Source organism: Camellia sinensis, chromosome 12 (genome assembly GCF_055761805.1).
Source record: "Camellia sinensis isolate YWXY chromosome 12, ASM5576180v1, whole genome shotgun sequence".
Classification (NCBI taxonomy): domain Eukaryota; kingdom Viridiplantae; phylum Streptophyta; class Magnoliopsida; order Ericales; family Theaceae; genus Camellia; species Camellia sinensis.
The window spans coordinates 61,282,936-61,309,121 of record NC_138972.1 but is presented as its reverse complement, the minus strand read 5'-3'; the positions used below and the strand labels follow the sequence as shown (position 1 = coordinate 61,309,121).

At 37.5% G+C, this 26,186-nt stretch overlaps 1 protein-coding gene and 1 long non-coding RNA gene across 8 annotated transcripts; one reads left to right on the top strand and one right to left on the bottom strand.

Annotated features, from left to right (window-relative positions):
* Positions 1 to 13,976: 13,976 nt before the first annotated feature.
* On the top strand, positions 13,977 to 24,300 carry LOC114275136 (uncharacterized). 7 transcript variants are annotated; one of them, XR_014346490.1, is made up of 10 exons: positions 13,977 to 14,075; positions 14,235 to 14,382; positions 14,968 to 15,078; positions 15,192 to 15,249; positions 17,788 to 17,990; positions 18,077 to 18,274; positions 18,868 to 18,939; positions 23,031 to 23,126; positions 23,304 to 23,383; positions 23,966 to 24,300. It is a non-coding gene; the product is annotated as an uncharacterized LOC114275136 (long non-coding RNA). The 7 variants fall into 7 exon arrangements; XR_014346487.1 differs by having other exon boundaries at positions 15,192 to 17,990; XR_014346488.1 differs by having other exon boundaries at positions 14,968 to 15,249.
* Positions 19,390 to 22,942, bottom strand: LOC114257637 (putative transcriptional regulator tpeD). Its single transcript, XM_082898763.1, has 2 exons — positions 20,265 to 22,942; positions 19,390 to 20,173 (listed from the first exon to the last, which is right to left on the bottom strand). The coding sequence occupies exons 1-2, from the start codon at positions 21,845 to 21,847 to the stop codon at positions 19,534 to 19,536; spliced, it is 2,223 nt and encodes a 740-aa protein (XP_082754889.1). The 5' UTR covers positions 21,848 to 22,942; the 3' UTR covers positions 19,390 to 19,533.
* Positions 24,301 to 26,186: the final 1,886 nt, after the last annotated feature.

Below are 26,186 nucleotides of genomic sequence, written 5' to 3'. Positions count from 1 at the left end.
TTTAACCTTACAAGTGACACCATGTCCTGGGTAGTGGTGAGTCTGCTGCAGTTTTGGGCTGGGACTCGTATGAAAAAGCTAGAATAAAGAATTTGGAATGCCACCCCAATTGCAATTTTCTGGTCTATTTGGAAATTGAGAAAAGATGTTGTGTTTAATGGGGTGCAGCCAAATCTGGAGGAAGTTGTGAGCTTATAAAAGTAAGAATTGCAACGTGGGTAAAGGATTCATCTCCTGTTATGGTGTTTTCTGTCAATAATTTGGTGTTTAATCTTTATCAAGTCAAATTTTGCATTATTTCATTATTTATATCGTACCCTAAATTGTATCGTTTACATAAACCCCAATCTTACTTTTAATCGCATATTAATCAATAAAAAAATGACACTACTACAAAAATAGTAAAAGATTACGCTTTGACAAATGAAACTATCTCATTTTTATTGGAAATGTGATAAAAAAAAATAATAAATTGATATTTTAATCACACTTAATTTTGAGTGAGTGTGATAATATTTAATTTTAATCTCATTTTTTAAATAATTGTGATTATATCATCTTTATTTTAATCACATTTTCTTAGTAAGTGTGATTGTATGTTGTTTGTACTAGTAGTCTTCAAATATGCCATAAAATATATTTTTTAATGTTTAACATGAAAATCCTAAATTAATTAAATAATCATTTATTTTGATTTCATCGAAGGCTAACAATATTGTACTTCAAGTTTATAAAATCATGCAACACAAACCCTTTTGAAGGTTTCATAGTGATACCTCAACTTAGTTCAAACATAAGTTATTAACCCTGAAACAAAGTATGAGTAGGAATTTAACTTAACATGTAACGCCCTCAAAATTATAACATTAAAACCCGTCAACTTAGACATGCATTGGTATAAAAGATAAATATTCTTCTATTCATCAGAGTAGTTCCTTACAAAAGTATTACATGTTAACAACAAAATCAAATGCCCTACGGGCTTACAGCTTTCCAAGTTAACACTTGGTTACAAAAAGAAGAGTGCTAACTCAATACATATTAAGCCCTTGGCTTGAATTTACATGTAATACATCAAAAGAAAGTAAGCGAAACAATCTGTTTGCCTCTAGCCTCCCAAGCTACGTCCTTGGAGGTGGCATGCTACCTGTACCTGAAAATGATGTCCCATAAAGGGTGAGCCACAGCCCAGTAGAAATACACTAAACCAGCCATGAACAATGAGTAGAAGATTAGCAGTTGATAGATGGTCAACGTAGATACATCCACTTATATCACATTTTGACTTCATGACGTTAAGTCCATGTTACATTTCATTTCCACGTCTTTTCCAACTTTGAGTTTGAAAACAAGGCTCAACACCTAGCCAAATAACTTAATGAGATTTAGACTCATCTTTAAAACACTTTCAAAATTCATGAGGGATACACATTTTAATGCTGTATCAACATTACATAGATTCACTTGTATACTTTACAATTGATCACGATATACATTTTAGTGCTATATCAAATCAATTCAGACACTTCCATAAGTCTCAAATAATACACATTGTAGTGTTGCATTAATGAAACAAAAACACTTCTAATTCGCAGCCTAATACACATTGTAGTGCTGTATCACTGTCACACAAAATCCGGTTTAGAAGTCCATCCCCTATCTTCCCCTAAACCGTGGAGTACATCCCCCATCTCCTCCCACACAACACATGTATATAAACATAGATCATATACTATCAATCAATACATAGAATTTATGTATTATTCCACTTGTTATATTCAATAGCATACTCAATCGATTAGTTTTAGTTTGCCTAATCATCATGCAGTGTCTACAACAATCAAGACTATCTTCCACCGATAGCCCAAAGCAGTTATTTCTATATTGAAAATAAATGCACCAAATAGATATATAATCAACATTTAAACTAGGTGAGCGATAAATGAATCTAACTACACCCTTTAATTCCATACACCTCCAATTCCAACATTCTCAACTTAATTCCTCTTTTCTTCAAATTAATTATACCAATTAATTCATCAATGTAATTAGAGCATTTCCTATAATTAACATCACAACCCTAAGGTTCCATTTTTATCAATAGACCAATATTGATCTTATTTCTCCATGCCAAACATGCATATACGTTTATATAAACAAAACCCCAACTTTTGTAAAATTACACAAAGGCCCAAACTTTCTCAAAATTACCCAACAACCCCCAACTCATCAAAATACTAAAATTCAAAGACAAAACTCATGAGAAGGAGTAGGATATCCCTACCTCGAAGTTAGAGCTCAAACGAAGAAGGAGAAGAAAGTGAAAATGCTCCAAACACTACGATTCTCGGATCAACTCGAAGCCCTTGACGATCAACACACTTTTTACAAAGGCCAGAGGATAGAGAGACACTCTAACTAGATCAAACCCTAGAGAGAAGGGAGTTTCTAGAGAGAGGAGCTCTCAAAATAGCTTTTTAGAAAGTAAGAGAGAGAGAGAGAATGTAAAAAGTGATTTTAAAATGCCCAGCTGCCAACTGATATATGACATTCCCGCTTGAGCGGAGAACACAACGCTCGAGCGTCAAGAACAAAAAACTAGGTACACTCGAGCGCAAAAAGGCCCGCTCGAGCGCCAAGACACAAGAATAAAGTACATCCGCTCGAGCGCGAAAATCAGTCCGCTCGAGCGTAGATTTCCCCCTCCCAGAACTTACACCAAAAAGTACTACCCGCTCGAGCGCCAGAGTACCCGCTCGAGCGTAAAAATCACACTTGCAGAAGTTCTGCAGGGACACGAAATACTGGGAGTGTGCAATCTCCGCTCGAGCGCAACAAGGCCCGCTCGAGCGGAACGACCAAAAACCTGGCAACAAGATTTTAGACCAAGGTTCAACCCACATGTTCGAAATAAGCCCAACACATCCTAAAACTCAAACAAATGGAATTAAAGGACGATAACAAGATAGATACAACTACCAACTCCACGGAACCGAGTCCGGAATACAACAAAACAGTAAAGGGACAACCGGGATCGCTATAACCTCCCCCTCTTAAAGAATTTCATCCCCAAAATTATATGCAAGTTTTCAAAAACAAGTTTTCTCCTTTCTCAACAATATTACAACATAATATTAAATAATCCGACCCATAACCGGTCATCTCATCTATTTTCAAGAGGCAGTTTACAACATTTTCCACAACATGCATTATAGTTATGCTTTCCCTGAAATTCCACAAATTTCAATACTACATTCCACAATTCTATATCATATTCAGTATTCATGATATATTTCCATTTCTACAATACATCAAACATATGCAATGTTGCAATAAACTTCCATTTTGAGGCAAGTTTCAAAATACTTTCATTAAATCAAAACATAAACCATGTTTTACAACCTAAGATATATTCAATACTCTTAAGGTTCAACAATATTACAAAATTACCAAAGCATGGTTACACATCAACAAACAAGTTCAGATATTTCTCGCGGACTTCCAACTCACGTTTCCAAGTGGCTTCCTCCACTCCATGATGTTTCCACAAGACTTTTACCAAGGGAATGGTCTTACCTCGCAAGACTTGATCCTGCCTATCCAAGACCCAAACTGGCCTCTCCTCATACGAGGCATCCTCATCTACCTCCAAGTCGGTCCAATCTAACACATGGGACGGATCCGGCTCATCCTTCCGAGGCATACTCACATGAAACACGTCATGCACTCCGGACAACTGCGGTGGTAAAGCTAAACGATAAGCGACCTCCCCAATCCTCTCAAGGATCTCAAAGGGACCAATAAACCGAGGGGATAACTTCCCACTCTTCCCAAACCTCATCAAACCCCGCCTAGGTGATATTTTCAAAAGGACATGATCACCTACCTCAAACGCCAAAGGCCTCCTCCTACGGTCGGCATAACTCTTTTGGCGACTCTGGGCTGTAACAAGCCTCCTACGGATAAGCTCAACTTTCTCTGTCGTCTCCCTAACCAACTCCGGACCTAGCAAAGGTACATCACCCACCTCGGCCTAACACACTGGAAATCTACACGGTCGGCCATACAAGGCCTCAAACGGTGCCATACCGATGCTAGACTGAAAATTGTTGTTGTAGGAAAACTCCACCAAGGGCAAGTGCCTCTCCCACGTCCCACAAAAATCAAGGACACAACCTCGAAGCATATCCTCAAGGATCTGAATAGTACGCTCGGACTGCCCGTCAGTCTGAGGATGATAAGCCGTACTAAAGGTCAACTTAGTGCCCAAGGCACTCTGCAAACTCTGCCACAACCTAGCAGTAAAACGAGGATCTCTATCTGAGACGATCGTCACTGGGACCCCGTGCAATCTCACTATGTCCCGAATATACAAGTCGGCGAGATGATCTACCGAATCTCTCACGCGCATAGGAATGAAGTGCGCTGACTTAGTCAACCGGTCTACAACCACCCAAATGGCATCACTACCCCGCTAAGTCCTCAGAAGACCTACAACGAAGTCCATAGTGACATGCTCCCACTTCCACTCGGCAATAGGCAAGGGTTGCAACAAACCTGCTGGCCTCTGATGCTCGGCCTTCACTTGCTGGCAAGTAAGGCACTTCGATACGAAAACAGCCACATCTCTCTTCATACCCCGCCACCAAAACTGGCGACCCAAATCCCGATACATCTTAGTGCCTCCCAGATGCACTGCAAGGCGTGAATGATGGAACTCTCAGAGTACTTCCTCTCGGAAAGACTCCGGCACAAACAAACGGTCTCGATATCTCACACTCTAGTCGGGATACACCGTCAAACCCTTCTCAACTTCCCCACTGGAGATCTTCTCTCGCAAGGACTCTACCTCGAGGTCACCTCTCTGTGCCTCTAATACTCGGGTCACAAGTGTAGGCTGCGCAACAACAGAAAACAAGGCCGCAGCCTCGACAGATTCGCCCAGAAGCAAATCAAACTCGCCAAGTGCACCCAACATCTCCCATTCCCGGATGGCTATACAAGCTACATCACTAATGGATTTCCTACTAAGGGCATCGGCCACAACATTGGCCTTCCCCGGGTGATAGTGCAACTCAAAATCATAGTCCTCAATGAACTCCATCCATCTCCTCTGCCTCAAATTCAAGTCCCTCTGTGTAAACAGATACTTCAAACTCTTGTGGTCCGAGAACACCTCGAACCTCTCACCATAAAGGTAGTGCCTCCAAATCTTCAAGGCAAAGATCATTGCTGCTAGCTCTAGGTCATGTGTAGGGTAATTCTTCTCGTGTATGTTCAACTGACGTGAGCCATAAGCTACCACTTTCCCCTCTTGCATCAACACATAACCCAAACCCTCTCATGAGGCGTCACAATAAACTGCATAACCCAACCCTCTCTCCGGAATAATCAAGACCGGAGCGGTGGTCAATCTAACTTTCAACTCTTGGAACGACTTTTCACAAGTCTCACTCCATACAAATTTGACCCCTTTTCGCATCAATCTGGTCAACGACGAAGCTAGCCTGGAGAAATCTTTCACAAACCGACGGTAATACCCAGCTAATCCTAGAAAACTGCGGATCTCAAACACACTCTTAGGCTGTGCCCAATCTTGCACTGCCTCTACCTTGGATGTATCAACAGACACCCCTTCCCCGGATACCACATGGCCTAAGAATTTGATCTTCCCTAGCCAGAACTCACACTTCCCGAACTTGGCATAAAGCCTATGGGCTCTAAGCAACTCAAGCATCACTCTCAAGTATTCCTCGTGCTCCTCCTGTGAAGGCGAATAGATAAGAATGTCGTCTACAAAAACGACTACAAATCGATCTAAGAATTCCCGGAAGATCCGGTTCATCAAGTCCATAAAGACTACCGGTGCATTGGTAAGCCCGAATGGCATCACTAGAAACTCATAGTGGCCATACCGCGTACGGAATGCCGTCTTAGGAATATCCTCCTCCCTGACCCTCAACTGGTGGTAACCCAATCTCAAGTCTATCTTAGAGAAACAACGGGAACCCTTCAACTGGTCAAACAGATCATCTATACGGGGCATAGGGTACTTATTCTTGACCGTAGCCTGATTCAACTTCTGGTAGTCTATACACAGTCTCAAGGCACCATCTTTCTTTTTAGCAAAGAGGGCCGGTGCTCCCCACAGCGAAACACTAGGGCGAACAAAACCCTTATCTAGCAATTCCTGGAGTTGAATCTTCAACTCACTCAACTCGGCTGGGGCAAAATGATACGGTGCCATAGAAATCGGCGCTGTGCCGGGCACTAAATCAATAGATAACTCTATCTCTCGGTGAGGTGGCAAACCAGCGAGATCCTCGGGAAAAACATTCGAATACTCACAAACCACCCTCGGCAATATAATCTGGGTCTCATCACACTCACCACTCATAAAGCTAGCAAGTAGACCACTAAGCTTATTCCGCCCTCGCGGATCATACATCGGTGGCAACACACTACCAACTCGATCCCCCAAGAAATAGAAACACTCCCCGCTCAAGGTACAAACTGTGACCCTCTGGCGGTAGCAATCAATAACAGCCCGGTATGACGACAGCCAGTCCATATCCAAAATAATATCAAAAACCTTCATGGGCATGACCACAAATGGAAAAGGAAGCCTATGGTCGGCGACCTTTATATCACAACCTCTAACACCTTGTTTCAAGATCAACTCACCACCAATAGGCGATACTACACATATAGGAGATGCTAACTGTGCCAACTCCAATTCCAAAACAGATGCAAATGCAGCAGATACAAAAGAATGAGATGCACTCGTATCAATCAGTACATTAGCAACCGAGTTGCAAAACAGAAAGGTACCTCTCACTACTGATGGAGCAGGTACAAGATCCTGCGCGGTAACAGCATACACGCGCCCAGTAGGCCCCTGATCCAACTGCCCACCCCTCGGAGCATACGACTGCTGCACAGACTAGGATGATGAAGCCCCCTGATTGGCTCTCGAGGAATGCACAGACTGAGCTGGCTGAAAACCCTACGTTTGTCTAGAACCAGACGCGCCCGAAGCGGCACTCAACTGTGGGCAAAACCTCTTCAGGTGCCCAGGCTGACCACACTGATAACAAGATAAGGGCTGACCCCTGCCCTGACTCTGGCTCTGCGGTCTAGCTGAAGATGAAGCAGCTCTCTGACCTCCTCTCCTCTGTGGGAAAACTGAAGCCTTGTGGCCCAACTGACCACACTTGTAACAGGTGAACTCTCCCTAATTACCTCTCCCCGAGCCTACACTCGGCACCGAAAAGGTCGATCTAGCAACACCCCCCTGAGACTGCTGAGGGTTAGCACTCCTCTGTCTCCTGCCATCACCCTGACCATCTTGGCTCCTCTTGGAGCCTCTCTGTCCCTCCTCTTCTTGCATCATGATCTCCATATGGGCTGTAGCATCAACCAAGCGCCCATAATCTCGGATCATCGAACCTCCAAGTCTCATCTTGAGGCCACGCCTCAACCTCTTCTCGAACTCAATACAGCGGCGTTCCTCGGACGCCACAAGTTCAGGTGCGAACCTGGACAAGCTAGTGAAAGCAGCCTCATACTCGGCTACTAAAGAACTCAACTGCAAAAGCTGACAGAACTGGTCTCTCAGCTTCTCCCTGACTGCCGGAGATAAATACTTCTCCTGAAAAGCCTCCACAAAAGCCTTCCACGTGCCAGCAATACGGCCCATCATGTATTTACACCACTGACCCGCACCCCCTTTAAGCTGGAAGGATGCCAAGGTCACTTTCAACGCTCTGTCCTCGATGCCAAGCATCTCGAACGTCTTACTCATTTGCTCTAACCACTCGTCAGCCTTCAGTGGCTCCTTCGGATCCCCAATAAACTCGTCCGGGTTAGACCGGAAGAACTCCCTTTTCAAGAAGGAAGGCCCTGCCTCAACAACCTGGGCCTGAACTGGAGCCTGAACTGGATTCTCAGCTCGGAAAATACCCACAGACTCCCTCAAAGTATCAGCTATCCCTTGGGCTAAAGTGCCCATAGCCTCCTGACCTGCGGGCTCGGCCACATTGGCCTGGCCAACCCCTTCCTGCTGTGCCGGAATATCATCCAGTAAAGGCATCTCCTGCCTACCACGTCTGCCACGTCTACCACGTCCTCGTCCTGACATCCTAATAATGGTAACGAAGAACGTTAGCATATTCATAAATGTACCGAAGCTATAACACTCACATCCTAATGCATGGACAACTGTAATTCACTCCACGTAAGCACATAAACACATAAGCACTTACGAATTTCATTTCCGAATAATGATAGTCCCGAGGCGTTACTAGAGTTCCGGTTAGAAACAACATTGATCAAGTGCTTTTCCAACAAGACTCACAGAAACCCAAGGATCCAATCAACATCCTAGAAACTAAATCCCATACCCAAGTAGTCACATAAACATGTTATCAAATAAACACATAATGTCACACATAAGTCTCTAATAAGCGAGACAAACCCATTGTGATACTAATCACTTCCCACGTACCCAAAGTATTCGAACCTGGTACGCTCTGATACTAAGTTGTAACGCCCTCAAAATTATAACATTAAAACCCGTCAACTTAGACATGCATTGGTATAAAAGATAAATATTTTTCTATTCATCAGAGTAGTTCCTTACAAAAGTATTACATGTTAACAACAAAATCAAATGCCCTACGGGCTTACAGCTTTCCAAGTTAACATATGGTTACAAAAAGAAGAGTGCTAACTCAATACATATTAAGCCCTTGGCTTGAATTTACATGTAATACATCAAAAGAAAGTAAGCGAAACAATCTGTCGACCTCTAGCCTCCCAAGCTACGTCCTTGGAGGTGGCATGCTACCTGTACCTGAAAATGATGTCCCATAAAGGGTGAGCCACAGCCTAGTAGAAATACACTAAACCAGCCATGAACAGTGACTAAAAGATTAGCAGTTGATAGATGGTCAACACAGATACATCCACTTATATCACATTTTGACTTCATGACGTTAAGTCCATGTTACATTTCATTTCCATGTCTTTTCCAACTTTGAGTTTGAAAACAAGGCTCAACACCTAGCCAAATAACTTAATGAGATTTAGACTCATCTTTACAACACTTTCAAAGTTCATGAGGGAAACACATTTTAATGCTGTATCAACATTACATAGATTCACTTCTATACTTTACAATTGATCACGATATACATTTTAGTGCTATATCAAATCAATTCAGACACTTCCATAAGTCTCAAATAATACACATTGTAGTGTTGCATTAATGAAACAAAAACACTTCTAATTCGCAGCCTGATACACATTGTAGTGCTGTATCACTGTCACACAAAATTCGATTTAGAGGTCCATTCCCTATCTTCCCCTAAACCATGGAGTACATCCCCCATCTCCTCCCACACAACACATGTATATAAACATAGATCATATACAATCAATCAATACATAGAATTTATGTATTATTCCACTTGTTATATTCAATAGCATACTCAATCGATTAGTTTTAGTTTGCCTAATCATCATGCAGTGTCTACAACAATCAAGACTATCCTCCACCGATAGCCCAAAGCAGTTATTTCTATATTGAAAATAAATGCACCAAATGGATATATAATCAACATTTAAACTAGGTGAGCGATAAACGAATCTAACTACACCCTTTAATCCCATACACCTCCAATTCTAACATTCTCAACTTAATTCCTCTTTTCTTCAAATTAATTATACCAATTAATTCATCAATGTAACTAGAGCATTTCCTATAATTAACATCACAACCCTAAGGTTCCATTTTTATCAATAGACCAATATTGATCTCATTTCTCCATGCTAAACATGCATATACGTTTATATAAACAAAACCCCAACTTTTGTAAAATTACACAAAGGCCCAAACTTTCTCAAAATTACCCAACAACCCCCAACTCATCAAAATACTAAAATTCAAAGACAAAACTCATTAGAAGGAGTAGGATATCCCTACCTCGAAGTTAGAGCTCAAACGGAGAAGGAGAAGAAAGTGAAAATGCTCCAAACACTATGATTCTCGAATCAACTCGAAGCCCTTGACGATCAACACACTTTTTACAAAGGCCGGAGGATAGAGAGACACTCTAATTAGATCAAACCCTAGAGAGAAGGGAGTTTCTAGAGAGAGGAGCTCTCAAAATAGCTTTTTAGAAAGTAAGAGAGAGAGAGAGAGAGAATGTAAAAAGTGATTTCAAAATGCCCAGCTGCCAACTGATATATGACATTCCCACTCGAGCAGAGAACACAACGCTCGAGCGTTAAGAACAAAAAACTAGGTACGCTCGAGCGCAAGAAGGCCCACTCGAGCGCCAAGACATAAGAATAAAGTACATCCGCTCGAGCGCAAAAATCGGTCCGCTCGAGCGTAGATTTCCCCCTCCCAGAACTTACACCAAAAAGTACTACCTGCTCGAACGCCAGAGTACCCGCTCGAGAGTAAAGAAACCCGCTCGAGCGTAAAAATCACACCTGCAGAAGTTCTGCAGGGACACGAAATACTGGGAGTGTGCAATCTCCGCTCGAGCGCAACAAGGCCCGCTAGAGCGGAACGACCAAAAACCTGGCAACAAGATTTTAGACCAAGGTTTAACCCACCTGTTCGAAACAAGCCCAACACATCCTAAAACTCAAACAAATGGAATTAAAGGACGACAACAAGATAGATACAACTACCAACTCCACGGAACCGAGTCCGGAATACAACAGAACAGTAAAGGGACAACCGGGATCGCTATATAACACATTCAAAACATGGACTTTAATGGAGCATTAATTTCATGGATTGAAATATAAAAAACTACTCATGAATACAAAACTAACTCAGGAATCATGCTATTAGTTAAAAATAGAAACCCTAGCATACTTTTAATGAAGATGTGAGAAGACCCTTACATTTACTTGAAGCTTTCATTCCCAAGGAGGAGGGAAAAAATTGAGTTGATGGTTGGAATGGTGCAAGTTAACCCCAAGCCTCAAGAACACACCAAACCTTCAATGTGTTCTTCAATATTCTTTCAAAACTCAATATAAACCCTCTATTTAACATCACAACTGACACCATGTCCTGGGTAGTGGTGAGTCTTCGGCCGTTTTGGGCTGGGACTCGTATGAAAAAGCTAGAATAAAGAATTTGGAATGCCACCCCAATTGCAATTTTGTGGTCTATTTGGAAATTGAGAAAAGATGTTGTGTTTAATGGGGTGTAGCCAAATTTGGAGGAAGTCTGTGAGAATATAAAAGTATGAATTGCAACGTGGGTAAAAGATTCATCTCCTTCTATGGTGTTTTATGTCAATGATTTGGCGTTTAATCTTTATCAAGTTAGATTTTGCATTATTTCCTTATTTATATCGTTTCCTAAATTGTGTCATTTACATAAACCCCATTCTTACTTTTAATCGCATATTAATCAAAAAACAAAATGTCACTACTACAAAAATAGTTAAAGATCACACTTTGACAAATGAAACTGTCTCATTTTTATTGGAAGTGTGATAAAAAAAAAATTGATATTTTAACACACTTAATTTGAGAGAGTGTGATAATATTTATTTTTAATCTCATTTTTTTAAAAAATTGTGATTATATCTTCTTTTTTTAATCACATTTTCTAAATAAGTGTGATTGTATGTTGTTTATACTAATAGTCTTCTAATATGCCATAAAATATATTTTTTAATGTTTGACATGAAAATCCTAAATTAATAATCCTCTATTTTGATTTCATAGAAAGCTAACAATATTGTACTCAAAGTTTATAAAATCATGAAACACTAACCCTTTTGAAGGTTTCATAGTGATACCTCAACTTACTTCAAACATGAGTTATTAACCATGAAACAAAGTATGAATAGAAATTTAACTTAACACATTCAAAACATGGATTTTAATTGAGCATTAATTTCATGGATTGAAATATATAAAACTACTCATGGATACAAAACTAACTCAGGAATCATGCTATTAGTTAAAAATAGAAACCCTAGCATGCTCCTAATGAAGATGTTTGAAGACCGTTACCTTTACTTGAAGCATTGATTCACAAGGAGGAGGGAAAAGATAGAGTTGATGGTTTGAATGGTGCAAGTGAAACCCCAAGCCTGAAGAAGACGCCAAACTTTCAAAGTGCTCTTCAATATTCTTTCAAAACTTAATCAAAACCCTCTATTTAACCTCACAAGTGACACCAAGTCTCGAGTAGTGGTGAGTCTGCTGCAATTTTGGGCTAGGACTCGTATAAAAAATCTAAAATAAAGAATTTAGAATGCCACCCCAATTGCAATTTGTGGTCTATTCGGAAATTGAGAAAAGATGTTACGCTTAATGGGGTGCAGCCAAATCTGGAGAAAGTCTGTGAGCTTATAAAAGTACGAATTGCAACGTAGGAAGGATTCATCTCCTGCTATGGTGTTTTCTGTCAATGATTTGGTGTTTAATCTTCATCAATTCAGATTTTGCATTATTTCCTTATTTATATCGTTTCCTAAATTGTATCGTTTACACAAACCCCAATCTTACTTTTAACCACATATTAATCAATAAACAAAATGACACTACTCCAAAAATAGTTATAGATCACACTTTGACAAATGAAACTATCTCATTTTTATTGAAAGTGTGATAAAAAAAATTAGATTGATATTCTAATCACACTTAATGTGAGTGAGTGTGATAATATTTATTTTTAATCTCATTTTTTAAATAAGTGAGATTATATCTTCTTTTTTAGAATCACATTTTCTAAGTAAGTGTGATTGTATGTTGTTTATACTAATAGTCTTCTAATATGCCATAAAATATATTTTTTAATGTTTGACATGAAAATCCTAAATTAATTAAATAATCATTTGTTTTGATTTCATAGAAGGCTAACAATATTGTACTCAAAGTTTATAAAATCATTTAACACTAACCCTTTTGAAGGTTTCACGGTGATACCTCAACTTAGTTCAAACATGAGTTATTGACCATGAAACAAAGTATGAATGGGGATTTAACTTAACACATTGAAAATATGGATTTTAATGGAGGATTAATTTCATGGATTGAAATATATAAAACTACTCTTGAATACAAAACTAACTTAGGAATCATGCTATTAGTTAAAAATAGAAACCCTAGCATGCTTCTAATGAAGATATGAGAAGACCGTTACCTTTACTTGAAGCTTTGATTCACAAGGAAGAGGGAAATGATAGAGTAAATGGTTGGAATGGTGCAAGTAAACTCCAAGCCTCAAGAACACGGCAAACCTTCAAAGTGTTCTTCGATATTTTTTCCAAACTCAATCAAAACCCTCTATTTAACCTCATAAATGACACCATGTCTTGGGGAGGGGTGAGCCTATTGTAATTTTGGGTTGGGACTCGTATAAAAAAGCTAGAATAAAGAATTTGAATGCCACCCCTATTGCAATTTTGTGGTCTATTTGGAAATTGAGAAAAGAAAACTACAACAAAACTGACTTTTTACGGCACCACATCAACGGCATGCAATAAATGCACGTTGTAGTTTCTCATTTTTACGACTTGCTTTTTTTGCACGCTACAAATACTTTTCCAACCACGGCGTGTCTATTGCGTAGGCCGTGAATGATAATAACGATGATTTTTTTACGACTTACAATGCACGTCGTAAATAATAAAGCCTTTTACGACGTGCATATGACGTGCCATTAATACATCAATTATGCACGACACACATACACCAACCGTGAAAATTGAATACTTTTCGCGACGTACACAATACCTATCGTTAAAAAGTATTACTTTTTTACGATGCACATAATACTTACCGTTAAAAGTATTACAATTTTTACTATACACAATATATAATATAAATTGTATGATCAAAAACAAAGAAGCACCAAAAATTACAATTTGGCGGTTCTACAGCCAAAAAAAAAAATATATATATATATATATATATATTTGGGAAAAGAATATATACATTGGGCTTCTCATAGATTCTGATCATCGGTAGGGCATCCATCGCCGGTACAACTCCACTTAACAGGGTCGGGCACAGGAAGGAGATAGGGAACGGTACATACTCATACTCTTCTATTCTCTTCTCTCTCTCTCTCTCTCTTAGATTTGCCCTAAACACATCTCATTTGGGGCATATCTCTCTCTCTCTTTCACTCTCTCTCAGATTTGCCCTAAACACATCTCATTTGGGGCATCTCTCTTTCTCTCTTTCAGATTTGCGAACGAGATTGAGTCGGGCCGAGTCGAGTCGCAGAGTTACTCTGACGAGTCGTCGCTCGGGTGGGAGACCGAGTCGAAGAAGAGTCAGACCTGGAAGAAGAATCAGAGTTACTCTGTGGAGGTTCAACTCCAATTTTTCCAGGTATGCTACCTTGAACGATTCCCTGACCTTCATCGATGGCTATATATGCATCTGTGTGTGTATATGTATCTATGTGTGTATATTAAATATATAGACTCACACAATGATCATTCATTCAAGGTTTTGACCAACTATAAAATGAAAATGAAAATGAAGTTGAAGTTGAAGTTGAAATTGAAATTGAAATTGATGAATGGGCAATGAAGAAACATGGTTTCAGACTAGTAGTAGTTACGGAGTCACTATAACATGATAAAATTTAACAGATTAGAAATGGGATTTCGCAGTGACGTCAAACATGGTTTCCTCTAATTACCATTTTGTTTCTGGAACAATATACCCACACCCAAAAAAAAAAAAAAAAAACAATAAGCAAAACCAGTAACAAACACGACAGGTAACACATGAATATTTGAGGGGAAAGATATTAGATGTATTTCCTGATTACAAAAAAAAAAAAAAAAAAACAGAAGACCACCTCTCAAAAGCTGCAAGTCAGAAAAAAAAGTTTCAATGCTGGTTGTTTTATGTGCTGCACTGCTCAGGCTGAGGGTTACATTTTGAAATTGGCTGATGTTGTTCCAGGTGAAGTTGAATCCATCTCTGGCAGATGCTTGGCTCTGCTTAGGTAACTGCATTTGGAAAAATGGAGATCTACCTTCAGCAAAAAACTGCTTTACACTTGCACTAAGCAAGGTTACATTTTTGAGTTCTGATATATTTCCATTGTTTCTCCAATTTCAGCAGTGATGTGTGCTTTTATTTCATCTGTGTATATTCAACTACCAATAAGTTTATATCTGATGCAGGGTCCAAACAAAAAGATACTTTGTCAATTATCTATGCTAGAAAGAAGAATGGCTCAAGGCAAGGATCTTAGTTCAGTGTTATTTTTCTGTTTTCTCTTGGTTCCTCTTGAATATAATCTTCCATATTTATTAAAACACAAGAAGTTATTATTCTGTTTTCTCCTATGGTTACATTATACTTGGGTTCTTGGTTCTTTGGGAGATAATTTATGGAATGCTCTATATTTTAGATTTGGAATGTTTGGGCCATTTATTTACATGAGATTTTATTCTAGTCAAAATCTAACAGTCTGGGCTGCTGCTACCCGGACAATTCGTGCAGAGGGCAGTTTGAGTATGTTTCCTTCTAACCTGCAACTCCCTCAATTTGACTCTTATAAGATAGTTGAACTGCTGATGTTGAAATCTATTAGAAAGTGTTACCATTGGATGTTGCATGCTTCATTTGTAATTTCCATCCTATAGAGATCTTAAGATATCAAATTTGAATTTGCTTTCATGCCTTTTTATCTTATCTCTTTGGTTCTTGGTGGCATGAAACTTAATGCCATAGGCTCTTTCCTCCATCCTTCTATCTTGTCTTATAATTCTGTATCCATACAAGCATCTCTGTTACCTATCATGTTCATATTTCTTCTCATCTAATCCTTGCAAAATAAATAAATAAAATACCTAAATTAATTAATTAAATAAAAATAGGAAAGAAAGCAAGGAAAGTTGTCCTAATTCCCAGTGAGTTTATTGTTTATTTTTTTTCATTCTCTGCAGTGAGCTTATTTAGGAGATTAATGAATCTATTTTAGTTAATAATGCTGTAATGGACATTGCTTGTACGCATTCTTGTTCCAAAAACCTTTATTGGTTTTTCTTTTGTGTCTCAAAAAGGAAGAAGGAAAGAGAAAACATTCACTGGCCTATCTATTTTTTGATTTTGAGCTTCTTGAGTTCTGAATCCTTCTGTTTGTTTTGTTGTTTCCAGTTTCATTGATGTCTTTTAATCTAGTACCTCTGTTGTGGTGTTGTTGGAAGCAATAGGCCTAGAGATAGTGAATTTTGTTAGAATTTTTGTGTTCTTGACTGACTTTTTTGCCCTTGCATTGCCAGCTATATTTACTGAAGACAATTTGGTAATCATCAAATTTAACTAGTCTAGAAACTTTGGGAGTACAAAGAATAGCTCCCTCGCAAAAAAAAAAAAAAAAAAAAAAAAAATCATGATAGATGGAGATAAAAAAATAAAAGATTCTTTGGCAAGAAACCATTCTTGGCTTTCATGGGACTGTTTGTGATTATATTGAATTGTCTCATTCTCTGATCGGTTGCTATAAATAGGTGAGTAGGTGTGTTCTTCTACTTAGAAAGAAGAGGGTTTTTTTTGTGTGTACTTATTGGTTGAGTGAGTGTGAGATCAAAATGTTGGGTTTTGAGTCTGTTGATCTTTGTTCTTGTTGAATTGATTTGAACACAAATGGGGGGTTTTTAATTTCTTGATTTCTGAATTTGATAAAAATATGAAGTCTTTCATGTTTTTCATTGTTATTGTTATTGTGTTTATGTTATGTGGGTGTGTTTTGGGCAAGGATTGTACTAACATCCCTACTAAATTATCGTCGCATACTCTTTGATACGAGCTATTGTCTTCGAATAATGAGACATGGAAAGAAGAGATGTTTTCACACTACCATTTAATTCCCACTGATGACTCTGCGTGGGTGAATTTGCTTCCAAGAAAGATTTTGAGGGAGGAAGATGAATTCAATTGGGTGATGATGTATAGAAAAATGAAAAATTTGGATGGGATTAATGTGCAAGGGGATTTCCTCAGGGAGGTCTCTCTTCACGACGTGAGATTGGATCCAAAGTCCAAGCACGAGGAGGCTCAGCAGACAAATTTGGAATACTTGTTGATGCTGGACGTTGATAGCTTGGTTTGGAGCTTAGAAAGACAGCTGGTTTGCCAACCCCTGGCAAGGGGTATGGTGGTTGGGAGGACCCAACTTGTGAACTTCGGGGTCATTTTGTAGTTGGTTTGGCTCCTTGATCACATCTATTTTCTGGTTTATTTTTATATCCTTGTTCTTAGCTAGTTTTCGTTATGTGAATGGAAATTTCTAATTTCTTTTATTGTCTTTTAAAGAACATCATTGTCAATGAAAATTTTATTTTTGTGTCATGCATGAAATTGACATCCTACTTCTTATGCATTTAATTCTCATCGCCTGTAACGATTGGTTCTGTTATTTGTTATATTTTGGTTTAAATTTATTACTATTCTAGAATGCATAAAATTGTTGTGATCTTTCCTTGTGATTTTTATATTCATTGGTAGCGCAATCAGCAGTTTACATTGACACTTGGTTTGCGGTTCCATAAACGCAAGATCTTTATCTTTGTGTTTTGCTTTGGATTGATTTTCTCAAATTCTGCTGATACCTGAACTATTAGACCATTATGATACGATCAAGTCTGCTTTTCTTAGCTTTTGGTTCCGGTTTCGTTGCAATTGTATGACTTCAATCTATGACCTCTGTTTTTGTCTTAAGAATTGTGGCCTGTCTATTTTTAACAATCAACTTTACTTTTTTATGTATTGAAGGGCATTATTTGAGTGCCTCAACACAGATGTGGGCTACCACTCACAATGACAGTCTCAAAGAGAAAATGTCTACAGTTGTTTCTGCGCTATCTGCCTCTCAAGATAAAATGGGTACATGATATCTTTCTGCTTTCCCTTCTGAACAATTTGACCGTTTCAAAGCTATAAAACCTGTTTGGGCACCATATTACACCATTCACGAGGTAAAACTGCATTAGAATTCTAGTTTTTTAGTTTAACTCATACTTTTATTGTATATAACTGACTTTCACCTTTTCTTGATTAACAGATAATGGCAGGTCTTTTGGATCAATACATATTGGCCGAAAATGCTCAAGCTTTAAAGATGTTGGCACGGATGGTTGACTACTTTTACAACCGTGTGTTGAACGTGATAACAAAGTACAGTGTTGAAAAGCACTATTTATCATTAAATGAAGAAACTGGTGGCATGAATGATGTCCTTTATAAGTTGTATGCAGTAATGGTGTGTACAACTCATCTAAGAGTCTCCTTAACTGTTCTTCTTGGTTCTTCACCATGTTTTAGTAATCTGATTATCTGGTAGATTTTTTTCTATCAAATATCAACCCCAATGACTGGGTTCATAAGGCCTTAGGAAATTCCACTGCATATGCTATTTCTGGAATTTTGTGTCAATCATATACATTGTATAGTACAGGTTCCCTTATAGCAATAGGCAATTTGCAAAAGTTGTTTCATTCAATCTGAAATTCTGCAAAGAGTTTGACAACTTATTTTGCTTTGAATATGTATAGTATGATAATGCTCTTAACGGCAACATATCCTGCATTGAACAAGCTAGTGTCATTTTATAATCCCAATATTGGGCTGTAAAAGCTTCTAAGTTTGATAAATGGCAACACATATTATGAGGTTTTTGTAAATTGTCACAATGGTTGGGATTTGATTTAATTCATCCCCTTTTTTTTTTTTTTTTTTTTAACTGGGTTTTGTTATTTCTTTGTAGCTTATTATTTTATAAGTCTTCCATGACTGCAAATGCTATGATATTTTATAACTTATTTTTGACAACCATTCATTTATTTCTGTGTGTAGGGAGATTGGAGGCATTTATTGTTGGCTCACCTTTTTGATAAAACCTGCTTTCTATGATTGCTCGCGGTAAAGGTAATTATTGTTTTCTTTTGTTTACTTATGTTAACTTCCTATTGATCTCTATTAATTTTTTGGTCCATTTTACCTCAAAATTGTTGTGTCAAAGAATATATATTTTCCTTTTGAGAGACAAGACTATTCCATATGGTGAACTGTTTTTTTCCCGTACAAAAAAGGTGCATCATTGACTCCAATTGTTGGCTGCATCCAAATGAACTCTTTCATTTGGACCTATGAAGCACGGACACTGACACGGACACGGACACGGATACGGACACGGGACACGGCAATTTCCAAAAAATGGGGACACGGACACGGCAGGGGACACGGCGATTTTTTTTATATATATATATATATATATTTTTATGTGTTATGTAGATTTGTATTACATTCATTCTAAATCAAAATTAACAAACACTAATATAGTACCATTAATTTAATAAATATAAGAGAGGCAAAAGATTCAACATCCAACATCCAACATTAAATATAAGGGGAAAACATCCAACATCTAACATCCAACAATATTCTTCACAAAAACACTAAATAAGAGACAAAGAAGAAGAAAAAAAAGAAAAAGAAAAAAAAAGTAGGCCTTTCAAAACTTCAAGTAGATCCAATTTCTTGCACGTCTTCATCATCATTAGCATCACCACCTTTTTCTTCGTTTGCACCTCCATCATCTGTAAACAACACAACCTCCATCTCAGGTTCATCAAGTGACAGATTTGCAACCTCAAGCATTCCAACATCATCAAATGAATCAAATGTGTCGCCCGCAATATCCCATAACTTGGTCTCTCCTTCATGGTATTGTGGGGTTCTCCTTGATAAAAGACGGAGGTTGCTATGAACAAAAACCAAGTCCTCTGCACGTTGGGGTGTCATCTTGTTTCTTCTCATTGAATGGATAAAAGAGTATATACTCCAGTTCCTCTCAGCACATGATGAAGAAGAAGGTTGCACAAGTAGCCTTAAAACCAAAGATTGAAGAGTGGGCGCAGATGCACCATGAACAACCCACCAACTATGAGGATCCATATCACATCTATCTCCAATGGAATCAATGTCAGCAAATGGCCCCTCTTTTGTTGAGAACTTAGCATACTCCAAATTTGCTTTAGTGCGCTCCATTGGATCATCAAAGAACCTTTTCAAGCACTTTTTTCTCTCAAGACAAACCTCCTCATCCCTATGTGGGGGAACTCGGCTTGGATCCTCATGAAGCCACACATCACTATAATATCTAAAATGAAAAAAAAGTACTACTCATTATAAATGTGAAAGAATAATATTAAACTTAAATTAATAAAAATAGTAAATTGTGTTGTAATCACCTTGGATTCAATGAGTGTGCCAAGCAATGAAGTGGTGTGTTGTTCTTGTTCCACCGGTCTACAAGAATCTGATGTACTACATTATAGAATGTAGACTCATCTTCTAGTCGCTTTCCTTCATGCTTATATATCACCATCTTCACTTTTTCTATCATTGTATCCCACATGTCATATACTAAGTGAAGAGAAGGTCTATCGGTGTCACAAACTCTAATCATGTCATAAATAGGAGCAGTAAAGGAAAGTATGTAGTCAACTTGATCCCACCAAAAGTCATCCAATAACTTATCCTTCACAAACTTGGCCTTGCCAATATCATCATCCCTATAACAACTCCATTTGTCACTGATTACCATTGTTTGGAGACCTTGCTTTATCAACTTGACCCTCTTAAGCATGACAATAGAAGAAGCAAAGCGTGTCTCGGCAACTGAAAGAAGTTTCAAACTCACAAACTCATTGTACATTGCCAACCTCATGGAATGATTACAAATAAAATTCTTGATCATCATCACATCACCCACAACATCACTAATCCAATTACACTCTTCAAATGCAACTGAATTATTTTCCACATTCTTGGCAGCACAAATATTCTTCAAGGCAAGATTGAGGGTGTGCACAACACAAGGAGTCCAAAAGATGTGAGGAAATTGTGCTTCAATTAGGTGCCCGGCTGCCTTGCAATTTGCGGCATTATCTGTAATGACTTGAACCACATTTTTAGGCCCAACCTCCATAATTACTTCCTTCATCAAGTTGGAAATAAAATATTTGTCCTTTGTTTCCCCTGAACAATCAACCGCTTTAAGAAACATAGGCCCACCTCCGGTAACAGCCATAAAATTTATTAATGGCCTTCGTTGGGAATCACTCCATCCATCACTGACTATACTCACCCCCTTCTCTCTCCATGAGCCTCGAATAGGATCTAACAACCTATCAATGTTTATCCTTTCTTTTTGAAGCAATGTAGTTCTCAACATGTTATACCCAGGTGGTACATATCCTTGTATGTTGTTATTTGCAGCAAAAGTAAATGCACTAACATAGTAAGGATTTCTTGCCAAATGAAATGGCAAGCCTGCTGAATAAAACATTCTAGCTATCTCACTATTTAGTCGTTCTCGAGCCCCAATGTTAAATGCTTTCATAACAGGGTTACTACTACTTCCACTCCCTAAAGCAGTTGACCTCTTCCTTTTTGATCCATATATCTCCTCTGGTTCATTAAAACATAAACCTAATGATGCACTTGAACTGGGAGGAGGCAATGGGACTTTCTTCAACCTAGAGTTTTTCAATTTCAACTCTGCTTCTGCAATTGCTCTCTCAAAATCTGCTTTATCCTTACTTGTTACTTTTGGGCACACTTCTATCCCCTGATTTTTAATTTGCATCAAATGGGCTTTTACCCTAGTGTATGAACCTTTACGTGTAACCCGACAAAAGTTACATTGAAAAGTATAATTCCCCCCCTTTGCACCAGATTTTTCTAATCTAGTCACATATTTCCACAGTGGCTTATCATCTTCAGCATCAAAGGCAGATGTTGTGTTATTGGCAGAATTTGAACTAGACATTTTTCCTATAAATTAACATTAACAGTAGAAGGATAAATAAAAAAATAAAAAAAAAAACAAAAAAAAGAGCTTAAATAAAATTTAAATAAAACAGAATTTAAACATATAATTAAAAAAAACAGTCTCATCTAAATAAAGAGTTTAAATAAAAAAACAAAATTTAAATACAATTATATATATATACATATATATATAAACATATAATTAAAAAAAAAATTTCTTACATATATATATATAAACATATAAACAAATAAAAATAAAAAAAAAAGAAAAGAAACTTACATATAATATATATATAAAAAAAATAAATAAAAGAGTTTTATACATATATATATCAAACTAAAAAATAAATAAAAAAAAAAGTTTACGTATAACATATATAAACATAAAAAAATAAAAAATAAATAAAAATCATTCTTCTCAGTCGAAACCTGAGAGAGAGAGAGAGAGAGAGAGAGCGAAAGACGCAGAGAGGAGACAGAGGAGACAGAGGCGAAAGAGAGAGAGCGAGAGACGCAGAGAGGAGATTACCTTGGAAGACGACTGGAGCGACTGAAGCCGCGACTGAGACGACTGGATCACTGGTCTTCGATCGACGTCGGAGGGCTTAGATCGACGTCAGAGGTCTGCGATCGACGTCGGAGGGCTGCGAGTGAGAGACAGAGCTTCGATCAACTTCAGAGGCTTCGACTGAGAGAGAGGGCTTCGACTGAGAGAGAGAGAGTCTTTTTCAGGTTTGATTTCACTCCTTTACTCTCACTTGTTTGATTAGGGTTCCTGTTTTTGTTTTTTTGTTTTTTTTTTTTTTTTTTTACTTTATAAATATTATACTTTGACCCCAAATAAATATAAAAAATTCAAAAACGAGCCCCGCCGTGTCCCATGGCGTGTCCAGAAATGGACACGCGTGTCCCCGCCGTGTCCCCGCCGTGTCCCCTTCCAAAAAAATCATTAAATTAAAGGGACACGCCATCTGGCGTGTCCCGTACGTGTCCACGGCGTGTCCCCGTGTCCCCGGCGTGTCCGCGTGTCGGACACTGCTACGGCATCAATTTTGGAGTGTCCATGCTTCATAGATTTGGACTTTCTTTCTGCTGTATTTGTGTGGGTTACTCACTGGGTTTGGGATGAAGCAACCACTGCTGGAACCTACTCATATTTCATTTCTGTCTTTCACTTGTAGGCTGATGATATTTCTGGTTTTCATGCCAATACCCATATTCCAGTTGTTATTGGATCTCAAATGCGATATGAAGTTACTGGTGATTCACTTTACAAGGTAAACATCAGTTATTTGTTTTCAATATCAGTCTTCACAGCATCTGCGCTGCAATAATTGACAAAAGTAGTTGTTTGATTGGAGTTTTCTTATATTAAGTGCATATGCAGTAGTTTTCTCAGTAAAGTTTTAAAATTTTTCCATGATCATTGGAAAATTAAAATGTTGTTTTCCCAGGAAATAGGAACTTTCTTCGTGGATATTGTCAATTCTTCTCACAGCTATGCAACAGGAGGCACTTTAGTCAGTGAGTTCTGGTACAAACACTTGACATTTTGAATGTACATAATACATATATCTTAGCTACTAGCGGTTGGTTCAAATGCTATGTGTTTGTAAATTTACATTAAAAATTTTGGACGGTTTGCTGAATATCCTTTAACATAATTATGCAAGTCCCACATAGGTGTTGCATTGAAGTAGATTAATTCCACCTCTTCTTCTTTTTAAATTTAATTTTTCTCTTGAGCTTTTTATGGCCTGAATTTAGTAGCAAACTGTATTTTCCTGTACAAATTTAATGGTTTGTTTGAAGATTTCTACTCATTTCCCTCTAGAAACATTGCAACAAAAGAGGTAACTTCATTTGAGGTATGAAAAAAAAGGTTTTGCTTTATGTGGATTTTATTTGCATATGCGTTGAGACTATTGAGATCTTGAATTTTCTCTAATTTTTCATTATGACATTGTTTTTATGGGGTCATTGAATTATCTTATTAATTTTGGAAATGTTTTGTTGATGTTTTAAATTTCTTGATCGTTTCTTAATACCTCAAGAAATATGTTTGTCCCTGAGTCGTTGGTTTTTGTACTTATGTGAAGTTTTCTTTGTTGTGCAGACAAGAAATGCAAAAGGGTTAGTTACTTCGGCTATTGCTGTGGGTTTAGGTGCCTTAACACATACATTGGGCACCCTCGTCCTTGCGATAGGAGCAAGTGGATTTGCTACAGCTGCAGCTGCAACTGCTATAGGAATTGTTGTCGGTAGTTTTAGATAATCTCTTAATAGTTGTTGATATATTTAGAAAGTTAGATATGCATGGTTTTGGATGGTTTAAACTTTTTGGACAGTTCAAAACTTAAGGATATAGTTTTCGAATGTTTGGAATGTATAGACAATTGTTGAATGTTTATAATTTAATGATATAGTTTCTTTTTGATGTTTCAAATAATATTTTGCTAGTTGATTGATGTTTTGTGATGCTTGTTTGTAATATTTGTTAGATTGTACAAAATTAATCAAATAGAATTTGCTGAATTTAAAAGTAAAAATAAAAATTGCATATTCTACGGCAGGCATAATAAATTGTTGTATTACATATTTTACGGCGCGCAATTAGCGTCGTTATTTGTCTCACCAATTAAAGACGTGTAAAAGTAATCGTAAAAAAGTAACGACGACGTACAAAATCTGCCGTCAAATAGTTTTTAATGGCGTATTATAGCATATCGTTGAAAAAGTAACGATGCGCAAAATCTGCCGTTAAATAGTTTTTAACGGCGTACTATAGTATGTCGTAGAAAAAGTAACAACAACGTACAAAGCATGTCGTTGAAAGTAAATGACTTTCTATGACTGGTCATAATATGATGTGCGTTGCACGTCGCAGAAGGGTTTTTGCGGCGTATATTGCGCGCGCGTAAAAACCCTTTTTTGTTGTAGTGCCATAACTTTTCAAAAGTCCCTATAAAAAATGTAAGTATGGAGTAACAGGTACCACTGAACATAAACAAGTCAGGATTAAGACCCTAGACACTATCTGCAAGCAAGAAAGTGCTTTTAATTAGTTTTTCTATTCGTATAGAAACTGATCACAGAACCTAGGAAGAAAAAAAATAGCCAAATTTAGGCTACAAATCACAAAAAGACAAAATAGGCTAAAATAGCTAATAAGACAAAATATCACATCAAATCCATAATCATTTCACTTTTTCTCTCATAAACATCACATCCAACCATAAAAAAATCCAATCATCTTCCCAAACACAAAAATTTTAGCCTACTTAAAATAGCCAAAAACTAAAATAACCTACTAAAATAGCCACTTCCCAAACGAGGCCATTGTTAATTACTAATTGCATTGATATAAGCACCTAATTAGTAGTATTGACCAGAATATGTCGCAGTGTAGTATATAAAGTATCCAGTGATGAGTATCAGGAATTAAGTGATGCAGTCATGAATTTTTAAAAATCATTAACTATGACAAAAATATTTATTTTGACGATTGTGGATCTTGATTAGTATATTATATACTTTACCACACACATTCATGGATCCAACTAAAGGCATTGTTGTTTTAATAAAATTTAAGTGCGTACATTTGAGGTTGCAGTTGTACGAAAAATACCTTGCAAGGAGGAATGGTGCATTGTGCATTTCAAATGTTGCCAAATGTTGCCAACTCCTATATGTTATTAGTTGATAGATGTGGTATTAATTTTATATGTTAACATGACTGTTGCATATATTATGTTCTTTTAAGCTTTTAGATTCAATAAGGGTATTTTCATTTTAATAAAACGTACTCTTGGAAAACTTATACTAGTAATACTTTTTTTGTGTCCTTGCATTTGTAAAGATTTATAATGGAGGAGCTAAAAACAAAACCCCCATGTAGACCCCCAATTTTGACTAACCTTAAGACTTGGGCGTTTTCTTCCAAACCCCCAATGATGAAAATTGAAATGTGCTATTTTAAGGTTTAAGCTTTAATTTCAACATTACATCCATTTTGGACAAATTTTTTAGACCTATTCAAAAATATTTTTTTGGATTTTTTCTTTTCTGAAAAATTTAGCAGTTTTAGAAAAAATTAGCTCCTATACCACAGGGCAAGCCACATGGTTTTGAGATACCATATGGCAAGTCATGTGTTTTTGGCAATATCACACAGCTAGTCACGTGTTTTGGTGATCCAAAAATTCTATAAATATTACCTCATTTTGTTGTTTGAAAAAAGAGAGAAGAGAAGAGAAAATTTTGAAAAAATAATTTTGTTTCAATAACTTTTAAGCCTTACTATTCATTGATATATACCACCCAAACCACATTAAAGC